Genomic DNA, 19,741 nt, shown 5'->3' on the forward strand with positions numbered 1-19,741 from the left:
TCCTTTAAGAACCAGTACAGACATGATAACCCCCTCCTGTGCTCTTTCTATCAAGTCCCCTTCCAGCCTGCTCCCTTTCTAGAGAAGCCAGCCTATTTACAAATGCCCTCCCCACCCCATACAGAGAGAAGCAGATGGGCAGACAGAGACAGATAGAGGTAGACATGTTGGACAGCAAAGACATAGGGACCTTCTGGTTAAAATGCAAATTCAACACAAGGCTAAGGCATCCTTTCAGCCAGGATGTGATCCAAAGACTCTGAATTCAGCACAAAATCAGCAACATTGAGTGAAGTAACTGTGAACCGAGTGAGAAGGTTTTAAATAAGAAGACAACAGGCAGAGCCCATTATAAGCAATAATTTTATTATAGGATAACCGCACATAAAGCACATCTAAAATTGATGTGTTGCCTGCAGTTTTATTAAAGGTAATATTAAAGATAACCATTTCTAAGTACAATATTACAACATTCATATTAGAATGAAAATCTGGGTATTTAAAAGACAACATTAAATCTCTTATATTTTTTACAGTTGTATTTACAAAACAAATCAAAATACTTCTTTATTTAGGAATCGGTGAAGGAGCAAGACTATTAAGGATAGGCAGACTGTAGTTAGAGAGAATCTGGAAAGATATAATTAAAGGAAATTGACACTGTCCTTGGCAGAGAAGGACTGGCTTCCTCAGTCCTTGGACATATCCCAAGTCTAGTCCTCTAGACGCACCTATCTGTGGCTGATCTACTCAGTGAAAGTAAGATGAGCAAAGGGTGGCATTGTTTAGGAATAAAGATATTTGTTCACAAAGCAACTTGTCTATCACCACACAGCAGAAAACACAAAATAGCACACCCTAGTTTGTAACTATGGCTAAGATAGCATATACTGAAAGAGATATAATACACATAATAATGCAGTCTTTAATAAACAGGTAAATATTTGCACTGAGCAGCTTGATAATACCATTTCCTCTCTTACCTATACAGAAACAAACAGAGAACTTTAAAAAGATAGCTGTATATAGGGTGATAGAACTTTCAATATTGCGAGAGAAAAGCAGAGAGCGAGGAGAGACTCCAAATGGGCCACTGCAACTTTTTAAGTTAGAAATTAAAGAGTCAGTCATTTATAAGGAAGAAAGCGATAAATAACAGGGTTGCATTCACACGCTCAAGTCTAAGTCTTACAATGCACAGAAAGTGATTATTTTTATATTTTATTGCTCAACATGGTGTTATGGCTAGAGTTTTATCTATTATTATTATTGGTACTTTGGAGACAAGAAAATTGCTAAAATTCCATAAAAAGAGGATTAAATCCTATTTGAAAGTTTCCCACCTGACACGAACAGTAAAAGCCTTGTCTGGGCTTGCTCTATTAACGCATTTCTTTATACTGGGAAGATATAGTACAGCTGGAAAGGTCCACATTGGCCCAAACCCACGACACAGAACAGCTCCCTCACAAGGAGAAGGAGTAACACACACAAGGACACAGAGAGAGAGAAGCAGTCCGCTGAGATCTGACATGTTAACGACAAAATACCAGGCCATTGTTTGGATGAGTTCAAAATACACAGCAACTCAAACAAAAATATCTAGTTAAAAATATTTTTTTTAAAAAAACCTTTCAACGTCTTTGCCGTATAAAATATTCATTTTTATTGCTCGTGATTGAAAAATTGTTTGCACGTTAAAAACCGCTTTGAAAGATCATATTCTGTTAATGAAAAAAAGACTGACTCCATCACCCACATGAACCATCAGTGAATGCCTCTATGGATACTTCCTGGGAAGCTTATAATTGCTGAGAGCACATGGTAGGTGCATGGTAAGGAATATTGCTGGAACAACAGTGCTGTCATAGAGAGGTTACCAGTTGTAGGTAAGTGAGCATGCAAAGGGAAAATTTATTCAGTAAATGTGAGGTGTGTATTTGACCTGCAGTGTGTCTATGCACAAAGATCTAGAGTTGTGAATGGTTGATAAATATTATTTTATGTGAATAGAGTTTTACAACCAGTGAAGGTTTAGGACAGTTGTAAAGAAACGCAGTGACACTTGACACAATATCAATACCACACACTGCAACCTTTCACCAATGTGGCTGAGTACAGGCCATTACCACTGGGATTCCACTGTCTACATTGAGACTGTGGTTTAAATTCAAGGACAAATTCAGATTTGTGATACAGAAGATGCAGTGTAACTGAGGTTGCCTTATTTTTCCCTTTGTATTTTGCATTCAGTCTGTCCAGTGACAATAATGAACACCTCTGGTACAGATGGGACTTGAATTCAGGCTTCCTAGTTCAGAGGTACGGTGGTACCACAGAAGCTCTCCTCTCATTGAATTGTTTTATTATGTTATTACACACTTCTGGAGCAGATGGGGTTTGAATCCTGTCCTCCCAGTCTAGAGGTAGTTACACTACCCCAGTGCTACAACAGCCCCAAACTAGGTAGCTTTAGATGTTTTAATCATCAGCCTGCTCAGGGATGTTATTACACATCCCTGGAGCAGATAGCATTTGAACCCTGCCTTCCCGGTCCAGAAGTAGGGCATACCACTGCGCCACATCATTCAAGACTAAACAGATCTCAGAAGCATTACTTCTTTTAAAATCAGTAATGTGGCATTACCCTTACATTGGCATTCTGCCATTCTTCAGGACAGCATTCTGCAAAGGAGGCAGAATATTTTCAGCTGTTCATTTGCATCATTTGACAGCAATTATCAGAAACCAGTTGGCAGTTTACGACTGAACGAAATTATTATTTTTGAGAGGGTTTTTGAGAAGTTCTTTTTTTGAGAAGGGGAAACAAATAATCAATCAAAACTTGAAACAAAGAAAAAGAATGAAAAAGCTCTGGAAATACTCATTAAGTTGGGCAGCATCTGTGGAGAGGGAAACAGAGGTTTATGATTTTTTTTATTCACTCACGGGACGAGGGCACTATTAGGCAGCCTTTATTGCCCAGAGGGCAGTTAAGAGTCAACCACATTGCTGCGGGTCTGGAGTCACGTGTCGGCCAGACCAGGTAAGGATGGCAGAGATAATGGGAACTGCAGATGCTGGAGAATTCCAAGATAATAAAATGTGAAGCTGGATGAACACAGCAGGCCAAGCAGCATCTCAGGAGCACAAAAGCTGACGTTTCAGGCCCTGGGCCCTTCATCAGGCCCGAAACGTCAGCTTTTGCGCTCCTAAGATGTTGCTTGGTCTGCTGTGTTCATCCAGCTCCACACTTTGTTATCTTAGGTAAGGATGGCAGTTTCCTTCCCTCAAGGACATCAGTGAACCAGATGGGGGTTTTTCCCCACAATCAGCAATAGATTCACAGTCACCATTCAACTCTTATTGAATTCAAATTCTACCATCTACTGTGGCAGAATTTGAACTCACGTCCCCAAAACATTAAAAGGGTCTCTAGATTAACAGTCCAGCAATAATACCACTAGCCCATCCCCTCCCCAATACTTAATTTGCTCAACAAGAGCACTGGCAGTGTACAGGAACAGGACTGAGAATGTGACAGGCTGAATGGACTCTTGTACAGATCACAATGACAGGGAAGCTGGTAACGTTGTTGCTTAGTGTTCCTCTCTTTTCTGTCTGGACGAGGTTAATGCCAGCTCAGATTGAAATTTAGATTAGATTAGATGAGATTCCCTACATTGTGGAAACAGGCCCTTTGGCCCAACAAGTCCACACTGCCCCTTGAAGATTCCACCCAGACCCATTCCCCTATAACTCACACACCCCAGATCACTACAGGCTATTTAGCATGGCCAATCCACCTAGCCTGCACATCTTTGGACTGTGGGAGGAAACCGGAGCACCCGGAGGAAACCCACGCAGACACGGGGAGAATGTGCAAACTCCACACAGACAGTCGCCCGAGGCTGGATTCAAACCCGGGTCCCTGGCACTGTGAGGCTGCAGTGCTAACCACTGAGCCACTGTGCCACCCCCAACAAGAGAGCTAAGACTAATGGTGCGGGGGCAGGAAGGAAACCTGAAGCAAGGCCGCTATTGGAATAGCCATGACCTTGCATTGGATAGTACAAGCCTTTAGAGGGTAAAATAGGTTGGGTGCCACCACCTTTCCCAGTGTCATACCCCTGTGGACAGCACTGCAATCCACAGCTGCCCAGTGTTTGCAAATAAGCAATGAAGGGTTAGCTAAGCTTGTTAAAAGTTCACTGACCATTCCACTAAACATGGGCATGGCCAGTCCAGTCCAGTCGAAGAAACAGCTGCTTTTAAAATGGTGGCAGGATGGGGCAGGTTCTATCTTTGGACGATGCTCCTTGCCCACTGGGCGTGCCTCCCCAGAAGATAGTCCCTCGCCTTTCTTCCTGCCTACATCGCCTTTTGAACCACTCATGACCCAATGTTGGAAAAACCCTCCCTGGCCTCATGCCCCTTCCATTCCGGGGTCTGGAGTCCTATCAGGCCTCCCTTATGGCTCTCCCTGTGGTCCTGGCAGTATCTGCTGTCGGACTAGCTGCCAGCTCTGTACAGCAGGACCTCCTGCCACTTGGGGGGCAGTGCTTTATGACTGCAGGGGAGGCTTGTTCTCAATTTGTCAGTACACTGCTGACTTCTTCGATGGGGGACTGAGGTAGAAGCAAGCTCCTTCCTTTCCAATTTTCCACACCACACCAAGGTAGGCTTCAGGGACCAAATGGCCAGCTCCTGTTCCTAACTCTGGTGTCCTTGTGTGTCTACAGCATATTGTTTTTAATGTATGGCTGGCTCAGTTGGCTGAATGGCTGGCTTTCAATGCAAAGTGATTGCATGGGTTCAAGTCCCATCACTGGCTAAAGTTACCATCAACCTCTTACCTTCTCAACCTCTCCCCTCACCTGAGGCTGGGTGACCTTTGGGTTAAACTGTCACCTGTCTAGAATGAGGATGGGTTGACTGGGGAAGCAGACTCAAAGGAGAGATCGACTTCAATTCATGAAGTAAAGTGAATGTCCAGCATTGAATTCTCACTTGCTGGAATGGGTTGAGTATAGAGGATTTATGTGAATGTAAAAATATCTCTGGGGAGGCTTGCCCAACTGCTTATTAGCTGTCTGTTTACTTGGTGAATGAAACAAGGGCAGGACTTATATATTAAAGCAGGATCTTGGATAGTGTTGTAGAACAAAGAGACTTCGGGGCTTGGGTACATATTTCTTTGAAATTTGCATCAAATGTAGATGGGGGGTTATGAAAGCATTTAGCACGCTTGCCTTCACTGCTCAGATGTTTAAGTACAGGAGTTGGGACGTTATGTTGAGGCTGTACAGGATGTTGGTGAGGCCTCTTCTGGAATACTGTGTCCAGTTCTGGTCTCCATTACAGGAAGGATATTCTCAAATTGGAGAGCATTCAGAGGAGATTTACCAGGATGTTGCTGGGAATGAGGTTTGTGTTGGGAGGACAGCCTGGATAGGCTGGGATCTTTGTCACAGCAGTGTAGAAAGTTGACGGGTGAGCTTATAGAGGTTTGCAAAATCATGAGGGGTATAAATAAGATGAATAGCAATGGCTTTTTCCCTGGGGTGGGGGAGTTCAAAACTAGGGGCATATATTTAAGGTGAGAGGAGAAAGATTTTAAAAAGACATTTGGGGCAACTTTTTTTTACGTGTGGAAAGAACGTTTAGAGGAAGTGGTGGATGTGGGTACAGTTACAATGTTTAAAAGGCAGTTAGATAATGACATGAAATAGAAGGGTTTGGAGGAATGTCGAGCGAGCACAGGCATGTGGAACTAGTTTAGTTTGGGAACATTGTCAGCCTGGGCTGGTTGGAGCAATGGTCTGCATAAGCCTATGTTTGCTTGCAGTATTTTTCTCAGCTGTTCCTTCCTTTTCTGGCCCTTGTATCAAAGGCGCTAGACTCTCTGGTTACTATGGAAACACAGCACTTAGGGCTGGAGTAGGCCAATCCTTCCTTTGAGTCTGCTTCCCCAGGTCATGGTTGATTTAGCTGCGGTCTCAACTCCATGCTCTTTTCTGCCCTCGCTAATTCTCATTCATCAAAATTCCAACTAACTCCGTCTTGAATAAATCGCACGGTCTAGTCTCCGGTGTTTTTTGCGGAACAGAATTCTGTTCAACCCATGACAAGATGGACTGCCCTCATCGAGAACGTCTTCTTATTAGGGTCACTTTTGGGAAGCTAGAGGGGCAAACTTTGAACTGCAGGCTTGGGCTTGTGTCGATCACTCATTGTGACTGTGTGTAACTATAACTTAATGGGCCAGGAAATTGAACTAAAGCCCCAGGAATAGCAGAGAAACAGAAACAGTAATTAAAAGAATATGGCTTTTAACGAATAATGGGTTGCCAAAGTTCCAGATTGCTTTGTAGAATTCAGGAATACTATTCGCTGTGAGCTGCTGTAGGCAGTTGAAAGAACAAAACAACTTTTGCAGATGGACAGAGGAATGGGACTGTTACAAAAAAAAATTAGATGTGGGGTTAAGCGCCAAGTCGGGTGGCATTGCGGCTCAGTGGTTAGCACTGGTGCCTCACAGCGCCAGGGATCCACGTTTGATTCCACCTTCGGGCAACTGTCTGTGTTGATTTGAGTTTGCACATTCTCCCTGTGTCTGTGTGGGTTTCCTCCGGGTGCTCTGGTTTCCTCCCACAGTCCAAAGATGCGCAGGTCTGATGGATTAGCCATGGGAGATGCAGGTAACCAGGACAGGGTAGGTGGTGAGTCTGGGTGGGATGCTCTTCTGAGGATTGGTGTGGACCTGATGGTACTCACTCCACTATGGAGATAGAGTTGAAGGTGGTGACTAGACTCCTTTTCTACAGGGGCTGTTGTCTCCGTGTCAACCAGTTATATTTATCTCCAGGGTCTGGTTCCTCTGTTCCGGGAAGGGGTAACAGATGGACCCAAGATGCAAATTGATTCTCCACACTGATTCAACTCTTCCCTCCTTTCCCAAGTGCCAGATTGGATCTTTTACTGCACTCCATCCCAATTTGGAAATGCCGATTTCATCGGTTTCCTGGGCTCAGGGAGATGGAAAATACCAGAATGCTGTTTGAGCTGGTGTAGTGTTGATGAATGTGAGGGAGCTAGAGACCTACATGTGCTCTCATTTAACATGCATCAGTAAATGGTTAAAACGGTAGATCAAGTGCTTTGATTGCCAAGATTGTAAATCTAGGATTCACCCAATATTCCATAGAAGCCTTCGCTAACAGCTCTCCCTCTATAAAAAACAAAATTGTAACTGTCCTTAATAACTCTAGTGGCTTCCAGACACTGCCCAATAAATTGCCTCCAAACATTATGGTAGGCAACATTATCGTTGATTCAGTTTGCAACTTCTAAGGGCCTGAATGCCTTTGCTGTGTTTACTGTTACAAGAAATACTGACCATTCCACACCTTCATTATAATCTAAATTATCCCTGAGCTAAAATAAGTTCAAACCCTCTATCTGATTTCTGTCGGACCTTCAAGATTTTTCTTCCTCGGATTCTTATCATTTAATCAGAATTCTGGATTGTCTTTCACAGTAACAGCAATTGCCAGGAGCGTTACACAATCAACATGTTTTGGAGCATTTCAAACAAACAGTGGCCTGACTCCTGAATCCAGACTCACTCCAGGATTAGAGCCAGACTGACTGCCTCACACACAGACACACAAAATGAACTACTCAACAGCCCTTAGCAGAATAAGAGACTGTACAAACAGGTTTTTTTTTCTTCCCTGAGGGGTTAAATGTACACTAGCAAGTACTCTTTGTACATATTGCACTACCAAGGAATGAAGTTAATGTGCAAAAAGCAACAGTGATACAGACTGATCATTCACACACACACACACACACACACACACACACACACACACACACACACACACACACACACACACACACACACACACAGAGACACGCACGCACACACAAACACTTACTTTAGACATTTCTACATTTTTGCGTTTCTTTTGGAATGTTGTTTCACAAGGAAACCTCCATTTCAAGATTAAAAAGACTTGTGTTGCTCATTAGCAGAAACACACTTACACTGTGGCACATTAATCAAAAAGATTTCACTAGACCAGACATATTCTCACAAGAAAATAACACCAAGCTCTTAGAAAATAACACTTCTTTCTATTGTTGGCTTGCCTTACAAAAAACATTGTCTTGCACAAATCACGTCTCTTTTATTGCAGGAATATTTTAAGTGCTTCCTAATATTCATACCAGGGTTATAAAAATAGAACTCTCTCTAAAGTGGTCCAGACAAGGCTTCATATTTTATAGATCATTTTGATTCTATTACCCTTCACCGTACCATTCTTAATCTGAATCAATGACACATTAATCAGCCGCACAGACTATGGAAATTGGTGTGTGTTTGTAAATCAAACTAAGTACGTGGGCATTCCTACTATAAACAAACATCAACCTAACAGCAGCATCTAAAACTCCAAACCTCCCTCCATATACTCAACTGTTAAACTTGTATTTCTTGTGCACGTCCTATTAACAGAACTAATAAATACAACATATCATGTACAAATTGGGAAAAAAGTGCTTAAATTGCAGATTCATATTTCGTCTCACAGCACATCAAGTTTAAAAATGATATACTGATAATAACTGTTATGTTCACTGTATTTACTCTATATACCCTGTAAAAGATTTGCTCTAAATTAGCTTCTCAGCATTATAATGTCACTGTGCGCTGTGCTCTACACAAACTAAATGCATGAGAAAAACAAGTTCAACTTTCACGAAGAAACTAATATTAATTCATCCCCTGCCCCATCCTATTAAACACCTCACCCAAGAAATATGTCGTGTTTGTTAATCTCCTGGGCCACTGCAGTGCAGCGTTGGAAAAATGCAAAATATCTTCAATTTTTTGATGCAGGTACTTCTGGGGTTCCGAGCTCCTCTGATGACAATACTTAACCATCCGTTGGCATCATCTGCTCAAACTCAGAGCTGAAGAGCTCCTTATACAACGGAGGGAAATGGACCCGCACAATGTCCGGGTGTATTGCTTTGAATGAGGACAGTTTCTCAATGTGTCGATTACACAGTGTTCGTAATGTAGACACTTTAGATAACAGCTGGGAAAAGGAAGAAGAACAAGGTAAAAACAATTAGCAAACATTTTGCAAACTGGCAATGGACAAACGCAAATAAAACTACAGAGGATTCTCACTGATCCTCCTGATAGGACCAAGCGCTAGTCCCCATCAATTGTCTCCGTACAGCTTTAATTGTTACATTTAAAAAGGAACTGGATGACTACGTGAAGAAGAAAATATTGCTGGTCTCTGGTGAAAAGGCAGTGGGTTGGTATAAATAGAGTTAACGCTAATTGTCTTTTCCCTAGGGTAGGGGATTTGCAGGTTAGGGGGCACATTTTTAAGGTGAGGGGAGAGAGATTTTAAAAAGACATGAGGGGTAAATTTTTTTACACACAGGGTGGTTTGTGTGTGGTATGAACTTCCTGAGGAAATAGCAGATGCAGGTACAAATACAACATTTAAAAGACATTTGGAGAAGTGCATGAATAGGGCAAGGAACAGGCAGGTGGGACTAGTTTGGTTTGGCATGGGCTGGTTGGACCGAAGAGTCTATGCTGTATGGCTCTATGACTGACATAGGCTCTTTCTATAATTATACGATTTATTAAGCTAGGTGCGAGGTATGGAACTCGTTCTTATGGTCCTCATGGACCTGGTGGGACAGTAACATACAATTACAGCAGCTATCTATTCTACTTTTCATGTTCACTGTGTCCAGATTTTAAGATATTGTTCATTGCATTGAGTATAGGAGCTGGGAGGTCATGTTGCGGCTGTACGGGGCATTTGTTCGGCCACTTTTGGGAAACTGTGTGCAGTTCTGGTCTCAGAGATAGTAGGAATTGTAGATGCTGGAGAATCTGAGATGACAAGGTGTAGAGCTGGATGAACACAGCAGGCCAAGCAGCATCATAGCAGCAGGAAAGCTTGACGTTTCGGGCCTAGGCCAAGAAGGGTCTAGGCCCGAAACGTCAGCCTTCCTGCTCCAATGATGCTGCTTGGCCTGCTGTGTTCATCCAGCTCTACGCCTCGTTATCTGCAGTTCTGGTCTCCCTGCTATAAAAGGGATGCTGAGAAACTTCAAAGAATTCAGAAAAGATTTACGAAGATATGGCCAGGATTGGAGGGTGTGATTTGTAGGGAGAGGCCGAAAAGGCTGGTGCTGTTTTCCCTGAAGTGTCGGAGGCTGAGGAGTGACCTTATAGAGGTTTATAAAATCATGAGGGGCATGGTTAGGGTGAATAGCCAAGGTCTTTTCCCCAGGGTAGGGGAGTCTAGAGGGGAATAGGTTTAAGGTGAGAGGGGAAAGATTTAATAGGGACCTAATGGGTGCCTGTATGGAATGAGCTGCCAGAGGAAGTGGTGGAGGCAGGTACAATTACAACATTTAAAAGGTATCTGGATGGGTATATGAATAGGAAGGGTTTAGAGGGATATGGGCCAAATGCTGGCAACTGGGACTGGATTAATTTAGGATATCTGGTCAGCGTGGATGTGTTAGTCTGAAGGGTCTGTTTCTGCGCCGTACATCTCTATGTCTCTGTGTGACCCGGAGTCAACAGTGTTCTGAAAGTGAATCATTTAATTGAAGAACAGATGGAAGCCATTCGGCCCATTGAATCTACCCCAGAGCAATCTAGCGTTCCCGCTCCCCTGCTCTTCCTTCATGTCCCTGCCGTGTTCCAGCCCTGAACTCTTTAGTTACCTTTGTCAGAATGCCATCCTCTCTGTGATGTTTCTGCAAAATATGCTGGAGTGTTAATTGAATCCTCTGTTGCAGTTTCTCAACTTTTATTTTCTCCTGAAGCCACAGACGATCTGGGTGGGGAAGCAACGACACAATGAACACAGCAGTGAGCCAGTGGCTTCTCATGAGTTATATTCACGAGTTGCTGTCGCTGAGTGATTATACAGAGCATGTCCTGACACACAGAATTGAGGAAGCAGTCGTGGTGATTCCCATTTCCTAGGGATACCACAATCTGCGTTCGGAAACTCAGCACCCAGATATCAGCCCACAGCCCGCATCCTCACGAAACTGGCAGTGATGCTATAACTAATACATAGCACCAGTCCTTAATAAACAAGCAGCAAGTGCTGGTTCCCCAGCATTACTCAAGATTTGTTATGGGGGAGTGATGGCCTTGTCGCATTATCTCTAGGCCATTCATCTAGAAATTTAGCTTGTGTTCTGGGGTTCAAATCCTGTCACTGCAGGTGGTGGAATTTAAATTTAATGAACAAAAAAGTCTAGAATTAAGAGTCTACCACTAACCATGAAACCGTTGCCTTTTTTTTCTGCCTGGTTCACTGATGCCCTCTCAGGAAAGAAACTACTCTCTGATGAAGGGTCTAGGCCCGAAACGTCAGCTTTTGTGCTCCTGAGATGCTGCTTGGCCTGCTGTGTTCATCCAGCTCCACACTTTGTTATCTGCCATCCTTACCTGGTCTGGCCTACATGTGACTCCAGGCCCACAGCCTCTTTACTGAAATGGCATGGAAAGCCACTCCACTGCACCAAATGCTGTGAAATCAAGGGCAACAAGAGACAAGCAATAAAATGCTGGCCAGTCCATGATGTCCACATCCCACGAATTAATTAAAACAAAGGCATTGGCTTACATCATGCCCATATGTAACATCCAGGCTGCGTCAAATCTGTATCAAAACTCCAGTGTGGTCGCAGTGTGTTGCCTTCCTGTACCTCAGGCACACTCTGCACCCAGCCTACCTTATGTCCAATCTGTATGTAATCCAAATGGAGTCGGTATCCCTTCTGTATTAACACCCAATCCGGGCCATGTCCATCCCTAACTTGGATCTAACATTTAATCTCTGTAAATCCCTAACCAGTGCATTCCCACTGGGATGTAAAACGTTTACTGCACCCAACTGTTACGTAACACCCAGTTTGTACTCAGTCCACATGCAATCTCTATAATCCACACTACCCTGTCGTTGCCCTTAGCATAGGCCCAAAAAAAGCTTCCATCAAAATTACATCCTATGTGACTACATGGTAACATTTGCTCTCATCCTTCTTGACATCGAACCCACAGAGTGCAGAAATAGGCCATTCAGTCTTCCAAAGAGCAGCCCACTCAGGCCCAGCCCCTTCCCATAAGCCTGCATTTTCCACAGCTAACCCACCTTGCCTGCGCATCCCTCGACAATTTAGCATGTCAAATCCACCGAAGCCTACATATCTTCAGGCTGTGGGAGGAAACCCACGCAGACACAGGGAGAACATGCAAACTCCACACAGACAGACAACCACGGCTGGAAATGAGCCCGAGTCTACAGCGCTGTGAGGCAGCTGTGCTAACCACTGAGCCACACCACTGCCCACATGACTATATTAACTTCCTCTAACATCTCCCAAAGGTACCTGTCAATCTTTCCCCAGTACTGACACCTACCTTCCACAGCCTGCCTTCACCCACACAGCTAACTAGTAAATCTGTCTACCCTTGCACAGTGCACATCGCTCAGGGAATGTTTGAGCTGTTGCTTTTAATGTTGGACACTAATCCTCAAATTCTCTCAGCAAAACATCATTCCGAGTGTCACAGTCTCCTACGTGGGCCATGTCAATTGGATCCTGCCATTTCCACTCCGAATTCACATCAGAGCAATCTGCTCTTCCCGCATGATCCTGCCGCTTTACAGCCCTGATCTCTTTGGTTACCTTTGTCAGAGTGCCGTCCTCTTTGTGAGCTACAAGGAGGAATCTTTAACCCTTGCAAGGGACAATAACGCAGCTTTTGAAGCTCTGATCACAGCTGAATAGAACTGCATCCATTCAACTTAATATACTCTCCTCATGATGACTGGGTACATTTTCACTCGTTCCACTCGAATGGCTTCCTGCACCTCAGTCAGTTTGCCCACCCAGTCTACAGTTCTTGTTCTCATCCATGCAGAGTGGTTAGCATTAGTGCCTCACAACGCCAGGGGCCTCGGTTTAATTCCACTCTTGCGCGACCGTCTGTGTGAAGTTTGCACGTTCTCCCTGTGTCTGTGTGGGTTTTCTCTGGGTGCTCAGGTTTCCTCCCGCAGTCCAAAGATGTGTAGGTTAGATGGAGTGGCCATGCTAAATTGCCCCATATTGTCCAAGGATGTGCAAGCTGGGTGGATTAGCCATGGGAAATACAGAGTTACAGGGTGTGGGAGTGTTGGACCGAGGTGGGTTGGTGTGGACTTGATGGGCTGAATGTCCTACTTCCACATTGTAGGGATTCTACGATCATTATGTTTTAGATGCCCTTATCTGCTTGACTCACATTCACACCTTGAACTCCTTGGCCATTGTCTAACTCAGAAGTTCTGCTTAATCCAAGGAGTGACTGCCCCCTTGAATAAAATGTCCAGGTGGTTCTCCCTCTGCCTGATGCAAGTAGCATCAGTAACTCTGAGCTGGCGTTGTTCGAGCTGCAAGATACCACAAATAGAGTAGACAAACAGGAGGCTGGGAGAACACAGCGAGCCAGGCAGCATCTGGACAATAGGAGCAGTCAACCCTTCGTCAGGACTGGATGTAAGGGTAGGGGAAGCTGCAGAAAAAGGGTGGTTGGGGGAATGGGGTGAAAGCAGAACTGTGGTGACGCAAATCAACACTGAGTTCTCCAATTTCAGATAACCTTGCCATCATTCCCTGCCTCCCCTTCCAGCCCCACCTCTTCTAGTCCAATCCACCTTCCGTATGGATTCATCCTCACATCAATCAACCAGGGACATTCCTGCCACCAGTGACCACCTATCACCACCACTCCATCTCCACCCCTTACACCTGCCTCTTTACCTGCAGCTCCCCAGATCCCCACATCCAGCCCTGAAGAAGGGTAATACCCGAAACATTGACTGCTCCTTTCCTCCAGAGGCTGCCTGGCTTGCTGTGTTCTTCCAGCCTCCTGTTTATCTACCTTGGATTCCAGCATCTGCAGTGTTTTTGCCTCTACAGATAGAGCTATCGAGGCCTAATCAGCATTCCTTATACTGCAGACACAACACATCATGATATCCGTCTAGGCATGTTTATTTATTCGTCTTATTAATTTGTTATTTGTTTAAATTAAGTCAATGATGTAATGAATTAATTAGTTTGGCTCGTTCGAGTAATTCATTTTGTAAAGTAACAGTGAGTTGCATCTTTCTCACTTAAAGGGACCAAAGCAAAATACAGACCAACGCAAGGAAATAACATTTTAATAAAATGCTCAGAATACAGCTTCTCTCCCTCCGTGCCAAATTCCCACTTGCACCAAATTCTCCACTTTGTTGCTTATTTGAACAACCAGTGCTGCAGTCACATTCTGCTGTCCTTTCCCAGTCAAGGAACACATTAATTTTAAAACTCCCATCTTTATTTTAAATCGTTCCCTGGCACTGGCTCTCTCGAGCTCTGTAACTCTGTCCACCCCACAGAACTTGGCAAGATCTCTGGTCTTCTCTAATTCTAATCCCTCAATTTTCAACAGTTTCTGCAATTGGTGCCTTCAGCAACACAGGCCTTAAGTTTTAGAGTTCACTTGCGAAACTTCAATAACTGTCTACCCCTGTTCCCTCCTTTAAGATACACTGTGAAACCTACATCTCTAACCAAGCTTTTGATTAACTACGATCTCTATGGTTAAGTTCCTTGTAAAATTGCTTAGAAATTTTCATTCATTCATTTATGGTTTTGCTAACTGAGTCAACATTTATTGTTAAGAGTGAACCACATTGCTGTCACATGTAGGTCAGAATGGGTAAGGACAGCAGATTTCCTTCCCTAAAGCACACGTTGGGACTTTTAGACATCGCTCAACAGTGTTTATACACACAATATTGAGTTAGCTTTTTACTGAGTTCAAATTTCACCCTCTGCTTAGGTAGAATTTGAAACCCTGCTCCCAGGACATTAATCGAGTTACTCTAGCTTACTGACCCACTATACCATTGCCTTCCACTTAAAAGACTGGCTACTTTAAAGATGGGAGTTGTCAATCTTACCACAGTCAAGATTTGTGTGAAAAAAACAAGGAACTACAGGTTTATATGTTGCCATGTGTCCACTTCAAGTGGAGAAACAGGAAAAATGAAAGGAACGAGCGTAAGTGTGGCACGGTTGGTGATGTATCCAGTGTTCAGGTTAATAAATTTGTGTATCGGTCTCACATGAATGATTGTGTTTTCAGAGAACCAGGCACAGAATTCATGGCACTGCCAAATTTTCCAGTAACCGAGAGGACTGTTCGTTGATCAGAATAGCCATGAATTGGCATTGCCAATCTCTAGTCAGGATTGCACCTTGCAAAAATTCACATTTGGCAAAGAATTGCATACTTGACATATATACTTGACTGTACAACAATGACAGGTGTTTTCATATGTGCAGAGCTTCAAAATGTCCCATCCATGCTTTGACCTCTTTTGCACAATTTGCTTACCTTCACTCTGAATCCACACCCAAATTTAATCATTCATGTATGGTGATCGTCCATAATAAACAGACTCAAAATAGCAAACACAGATCAATTGAATCACTAAACAGTGCACAAAGCATGAAGGAGGATCGATGGCAGAGATGTAATAGGATGAAATGCCTGGACCAAAGTAACTGAATGAGAGCTTACTACTTATTGTAGTCATTTGTTGGGGAATGATGAAAGAATCAATCATTAAGGAAGTCATAGTTTTGCACTAAGAGAATCCTGTGTAATCAGGCAGAGTCTGCATGATTTTGTGAAAAGGAAATCATGTTTAACCAACTTACTGGAGTTCTCTGAAGGTGGAATATTCATGGTGAGCAAAGGGTGTGGACGCATCTGTGAAGCATTTCACAAGGTACTGCATAAACGTTTATGGCAGAAGGTATAAGCTCATGGTGTAAGGATGAAAAACAAGCACGAATAGAAGATTGGCAGGCTGGTAGAAAACAGAATACATGCACGTATGAGTCTTTTTGATTGGTATGATGAAACGTTTAGGGTCCCTCAGGGCTCTGTGCTAGTGCCTCAGGATGACATAACTTTAAAACTGAATGACACCGATGATGGAAGTGAGGGTAAAATTTGCAGACGACACAAGCAAAGGCAGCAGAGCAGATTGTGAAGACAACACTAGGAGGCAGCGGGCAGGTGAGTGGCAGACAAAGTATAACGTGGGACAATGTGATGTTGCTGACTTAGAAAGGAAGAAGGAAAAAGCAGCATATTATTTAAATGGAGAACAACTTCAAAGTTCCAAGCTGCAGAGGGAGATAGGTGATCTTGTGCATGAGTCCCATTAAGTTAGGGCGCAGGTACACCAAGTCACTAAGATGGTGAATGAAACACTATCCTTTACTATGAGAGAACTGAACATAAAAAGAGTAAGGATTTTATGCAGAACATTGGTGAGATCACATCTTGAATACTGTGGATATTTTTGGCTTCCTTATTTAAGGAAAGGTATAAATACATCAGAGACAGTAGGAACTGCCGATGCTGGAGAATCTGAGATAATACGTGTGAAGCTGGATGAATACAGCAGGAAAAGCAGTATCTACACCTTGTTAAATACATTAGAGGCAGTTTACTGGAGCGATTCATAGAATCCCTACAGTGTGGAAACAGGCCATTCAGCCCAACAGGTCCACAATGACTCTCCAGAGAGCATCCCCACCCAGACCCACTCCCCAATCCTAGAAGAGATAGTAGGAACTGCCGATGCTGGAGAATCTGAGATAACATTTCTGAACATTTCATTTCTGGACAAGGGTCTAGGCCCGAAATGTCAGCTTTCCTGCTCCTCTGACGCTGCTTGACCTGCTGTGTTCATCCAGATCTACACCTTGTTATCCCCAATCCTATAACTCTGCATTTCCCCACCCACATTTGCACATCCCTGGACACTACGGGCAATTTAGCCTGGCCAATCCACCTTAGCCTGCACATCTTTGGATTGTGGGAGGAAACCCAGACAGACACGGGGAGAATGTGCAAACTCTAGACAGACAGTCACCCGAGGGTGGAATCGAACCCGGGACCCTGGCTCTGACAGGCATTAATGCTAACCACTGAGCCACCGTGCTGCCCACACTTCTTGGAATGAGTGGATTGTCTTACGAGTAAAGGTTGGACAAACTGGGCTTGTTTCCACTGGTGTTTAGAAGAGCAAGGGGTGACTTGATCGAAGGGTGTAAGATCCTGAATGGTCCTGACAAGGTAGATATTGAAATTATGTTTCCTCTTGTGGGTGAGAAGGGAAATTGGGTGGTCACCCTTTAAGGAGGCGTGTCAGAGGCTGAAGGGTTACGGAGAAGAGGTTTATAAAATCATGAGGGGCGTGCATAGGGTGACTAGCCAATGTTGTTTTCCCAGAGTAGTCCAAAACTAGACAGCACAGGTTTAAGGTGAGAGGGGAAAGATTTAAAAGGGACCCGAGGAGCAACATTTTCAAACAGAACATGGTCCATGTATGGAATGAGCTGCCAGAGGGGGTGGTGGAGGCTGGTGCAACTGCAACATTAAAAAGGCACCTGAGCGGAGACATAAATAGGAAGCGTTCAGAGGGATATGGGCCAAATTCTGGAAAATGGGACTAAAATAATTTAGGATAACTGGTCGAAATGGGCATGTTAGACTGAAAAGTCTGTTTCTGAGCTGTACAATTCTGTGATTCTATGAGGGAATTTCTCCGGAGAGCTGAGGGAATTTCTTTTTCTCTCCCAGAGGGCGTTGCCTCAGAAACGATCTCCCTCTGAAGGCGATGGAGGTGCTGTCACTGAATATGGTTTCAGGCTGAGGGAGGGCAGGGGAATTGAGGGCTATCAGGAGTAGACAGGAACATGAAATTCTAAACACAAACGGCCATGATTGAATGGCCGTGTAGGCCTCAGGGCCGATCTCTGCTCCTGATTCTTACGTTGATGTGTAACATGGAGCTCACCTGCAGAGATCAGCACGTACGCAGAAAACAGGGCAATCTCGTCCTCCACGAGTTGCAACATGCACAAACTTTTACTGAATTCAAAGATGGAGTTGATCAAGTCGTCACAGCCTGCCAGGAGAATGGATGTTAGAACAAGTGAAACACACAGCAAAATCAACGCCTGCCTGAAAGAACATGTAGTTGGTGTAAACATTTGAACTTCAGTCATGGCCTGAAAACAGAATGCCACACATAGTAACACAGAAACCCATAGCTAAGATACTGTCTAAAGACTGGGAGGCTCTCTGAAGGGAGGAGAGCCTACTTCAAGCTACATAGTGGTATGTAGACCTGTTCTCATTCACGACACATCCACGTGGCTGGAATGCGCGTGGGCCAGCAACTCCAACACTCACGACTAATCCACTGATTTATTATGACACTACATGATTTTCTTCACACAAATGACAACTCACTCTTTGCCTCTCCTCATGTTTCAATTAATTAAATTCTCTGAGTAATGTTAAATCCGCGACTAAACGGTATAAGTATCTTTTATCAATTTGGTAACTCGTCACGTAAACTCTATGACCTAGAAAGGGTAAAATCTCATTTCTGTGTTGTTGTTGGAAATTTTAAAAAGTCAATTTTTAAAAATTAATTTGCTATTTTTGTCGCTTTTCCTCTCTCAGTCTTTTTGTGCCTAAGTTGTTTCTAATTTACTACGCAGGTATCTCCAACAGTAAATACATTTCAATTGTGCATTTCCATTTCAATGCGGCCTCCACTTGTGTTTCTGTGTAGCTATTGTGTGCGGTTCATCTTTTAATATCAAACTATTGCTTTGCCACATTCTTCCTCAACCCTCGCACTCATTGATCCCCCTTTCCAATGGATCTTGTTTGGCACTTCCTCCCCCGTCTCACTTCCCTCGCTCCAACACTTTCCACCTCCTACTCCCAACACTCCCGTCCATTGTTTCCATCTCTGGACCTTCACATCCTCCCTTCTAGCTCTCAGCCTGTCTCCCTGCTTCTAGCCTCCGAACCGTGACTGCCTCTCTGCTCACTGCCTTGCCTAACATCGGCCCCTCTTTCTCAAGGCTCGCTACAAACGAGAGGGAGGGAGCAGGGTGAGTGATGGTGGGTGGAAAGTGAGAAGGTTTGCAAGGGAATTGGAATAAGGCGAGCGGCCACATTGCATCAATCTGTCCAGCAGCATTGATTTGATTTGATTTATTATTGCCACATGTACCTCGGTACAGTGAAAAGTTTTGTTCTGCGTGCAGTACAGGAAGATCTGGCCATACAAAGTGCATTCAGATACTAGAACAGAGCGAGGAATACAACGTTAGGCTGCAGAGAAGGTGCATAAAGAGCGAGATCCACATTAAAATTTAAGAGGTCCATTTAGAAGTGTGATAACAGCGGGGTAGATGCTAGTCTTGAATCTGTTGGGACATGTATTTAAGCTTTTGTATTTTCTGCCCATTAGAAGAGGTTGGAAGAGAGGGATATTTGATGCTGTCAGTTGCATTCCCAATGCAGTGGGAAATATGGATGGAGCCAATGGATAGAAGGCTGGTTTGTGAGATAGACTGGGCGGCGTTCACAGCTCTCTGTAGTTACCTATACCCTGCTGTGTAGCATCCAGGTAGAATGCTTTCTGTGGTGCACCTGTATATATTGGTAAGAGTCTTTATAGACATGCTGAATTTCCTTAGCCTCCTGAGGCAGTCAAAGTGTTGCTATGCCTTCTTGACCATCACATCAGCG

General features: G+C 43.9%; 1 protein-coding gene across 3 annotated transcripts in view; it reads right to left on the reverse strand.

The window, feature by feature from the left end:
* Window positions 1–6,656: 6,656 nt before the first annotated feature.
* roraa (RAR-related orphan receptor A, paralog a) overlaps window positions 6,657–19,741 on the reverse strand; it is a 592,276-nt gene continuing 579,191 nt past the window's right edge. For 2 of the 3 annotated variants that reach the window (XM_059640145.1, XM_048520928.2), the window contains 3 exons: window positions 17,985–18,095; window positions 10,780–10,892; window positions 6,657–9,110 (listed from right to left, as the gene is read on the reverse strand). In XM_059640145.1, the coding sequence (XP_059496128.1) occupies window positions 8,946–9,110; window positions 10,780–10,892; window positions 17,985–18,095 (389 nt within the window). In that variant the 3' untranslated portion in view covers window positions 6,657–8,945. The remainder of the gene's footprint in view (window positions 9,111–10,779; window positions 10,893–17,984; window positions 18,096–19,741) is intronic. The other variant, XM_059640146.1, reaches the window with a different exon arrangement.

The sequence above is a fragment of the Stegostoma tigrinum genome, chromosome 36 (genome assembly GCF_030684315.1).
Source record: "Stegostoma tigrinum isolate sSteTig4 chromosome 36, sSteTig4.hap1, whole genome shotgun sequence".
Classification (NCBI taxonomy): Eukaryota; Metazoa; Chordata; class Chondrichthyes; order Orectolobiformes; family Stegostomatidae; genus Stegostoma; species Stegostoma tigrinum.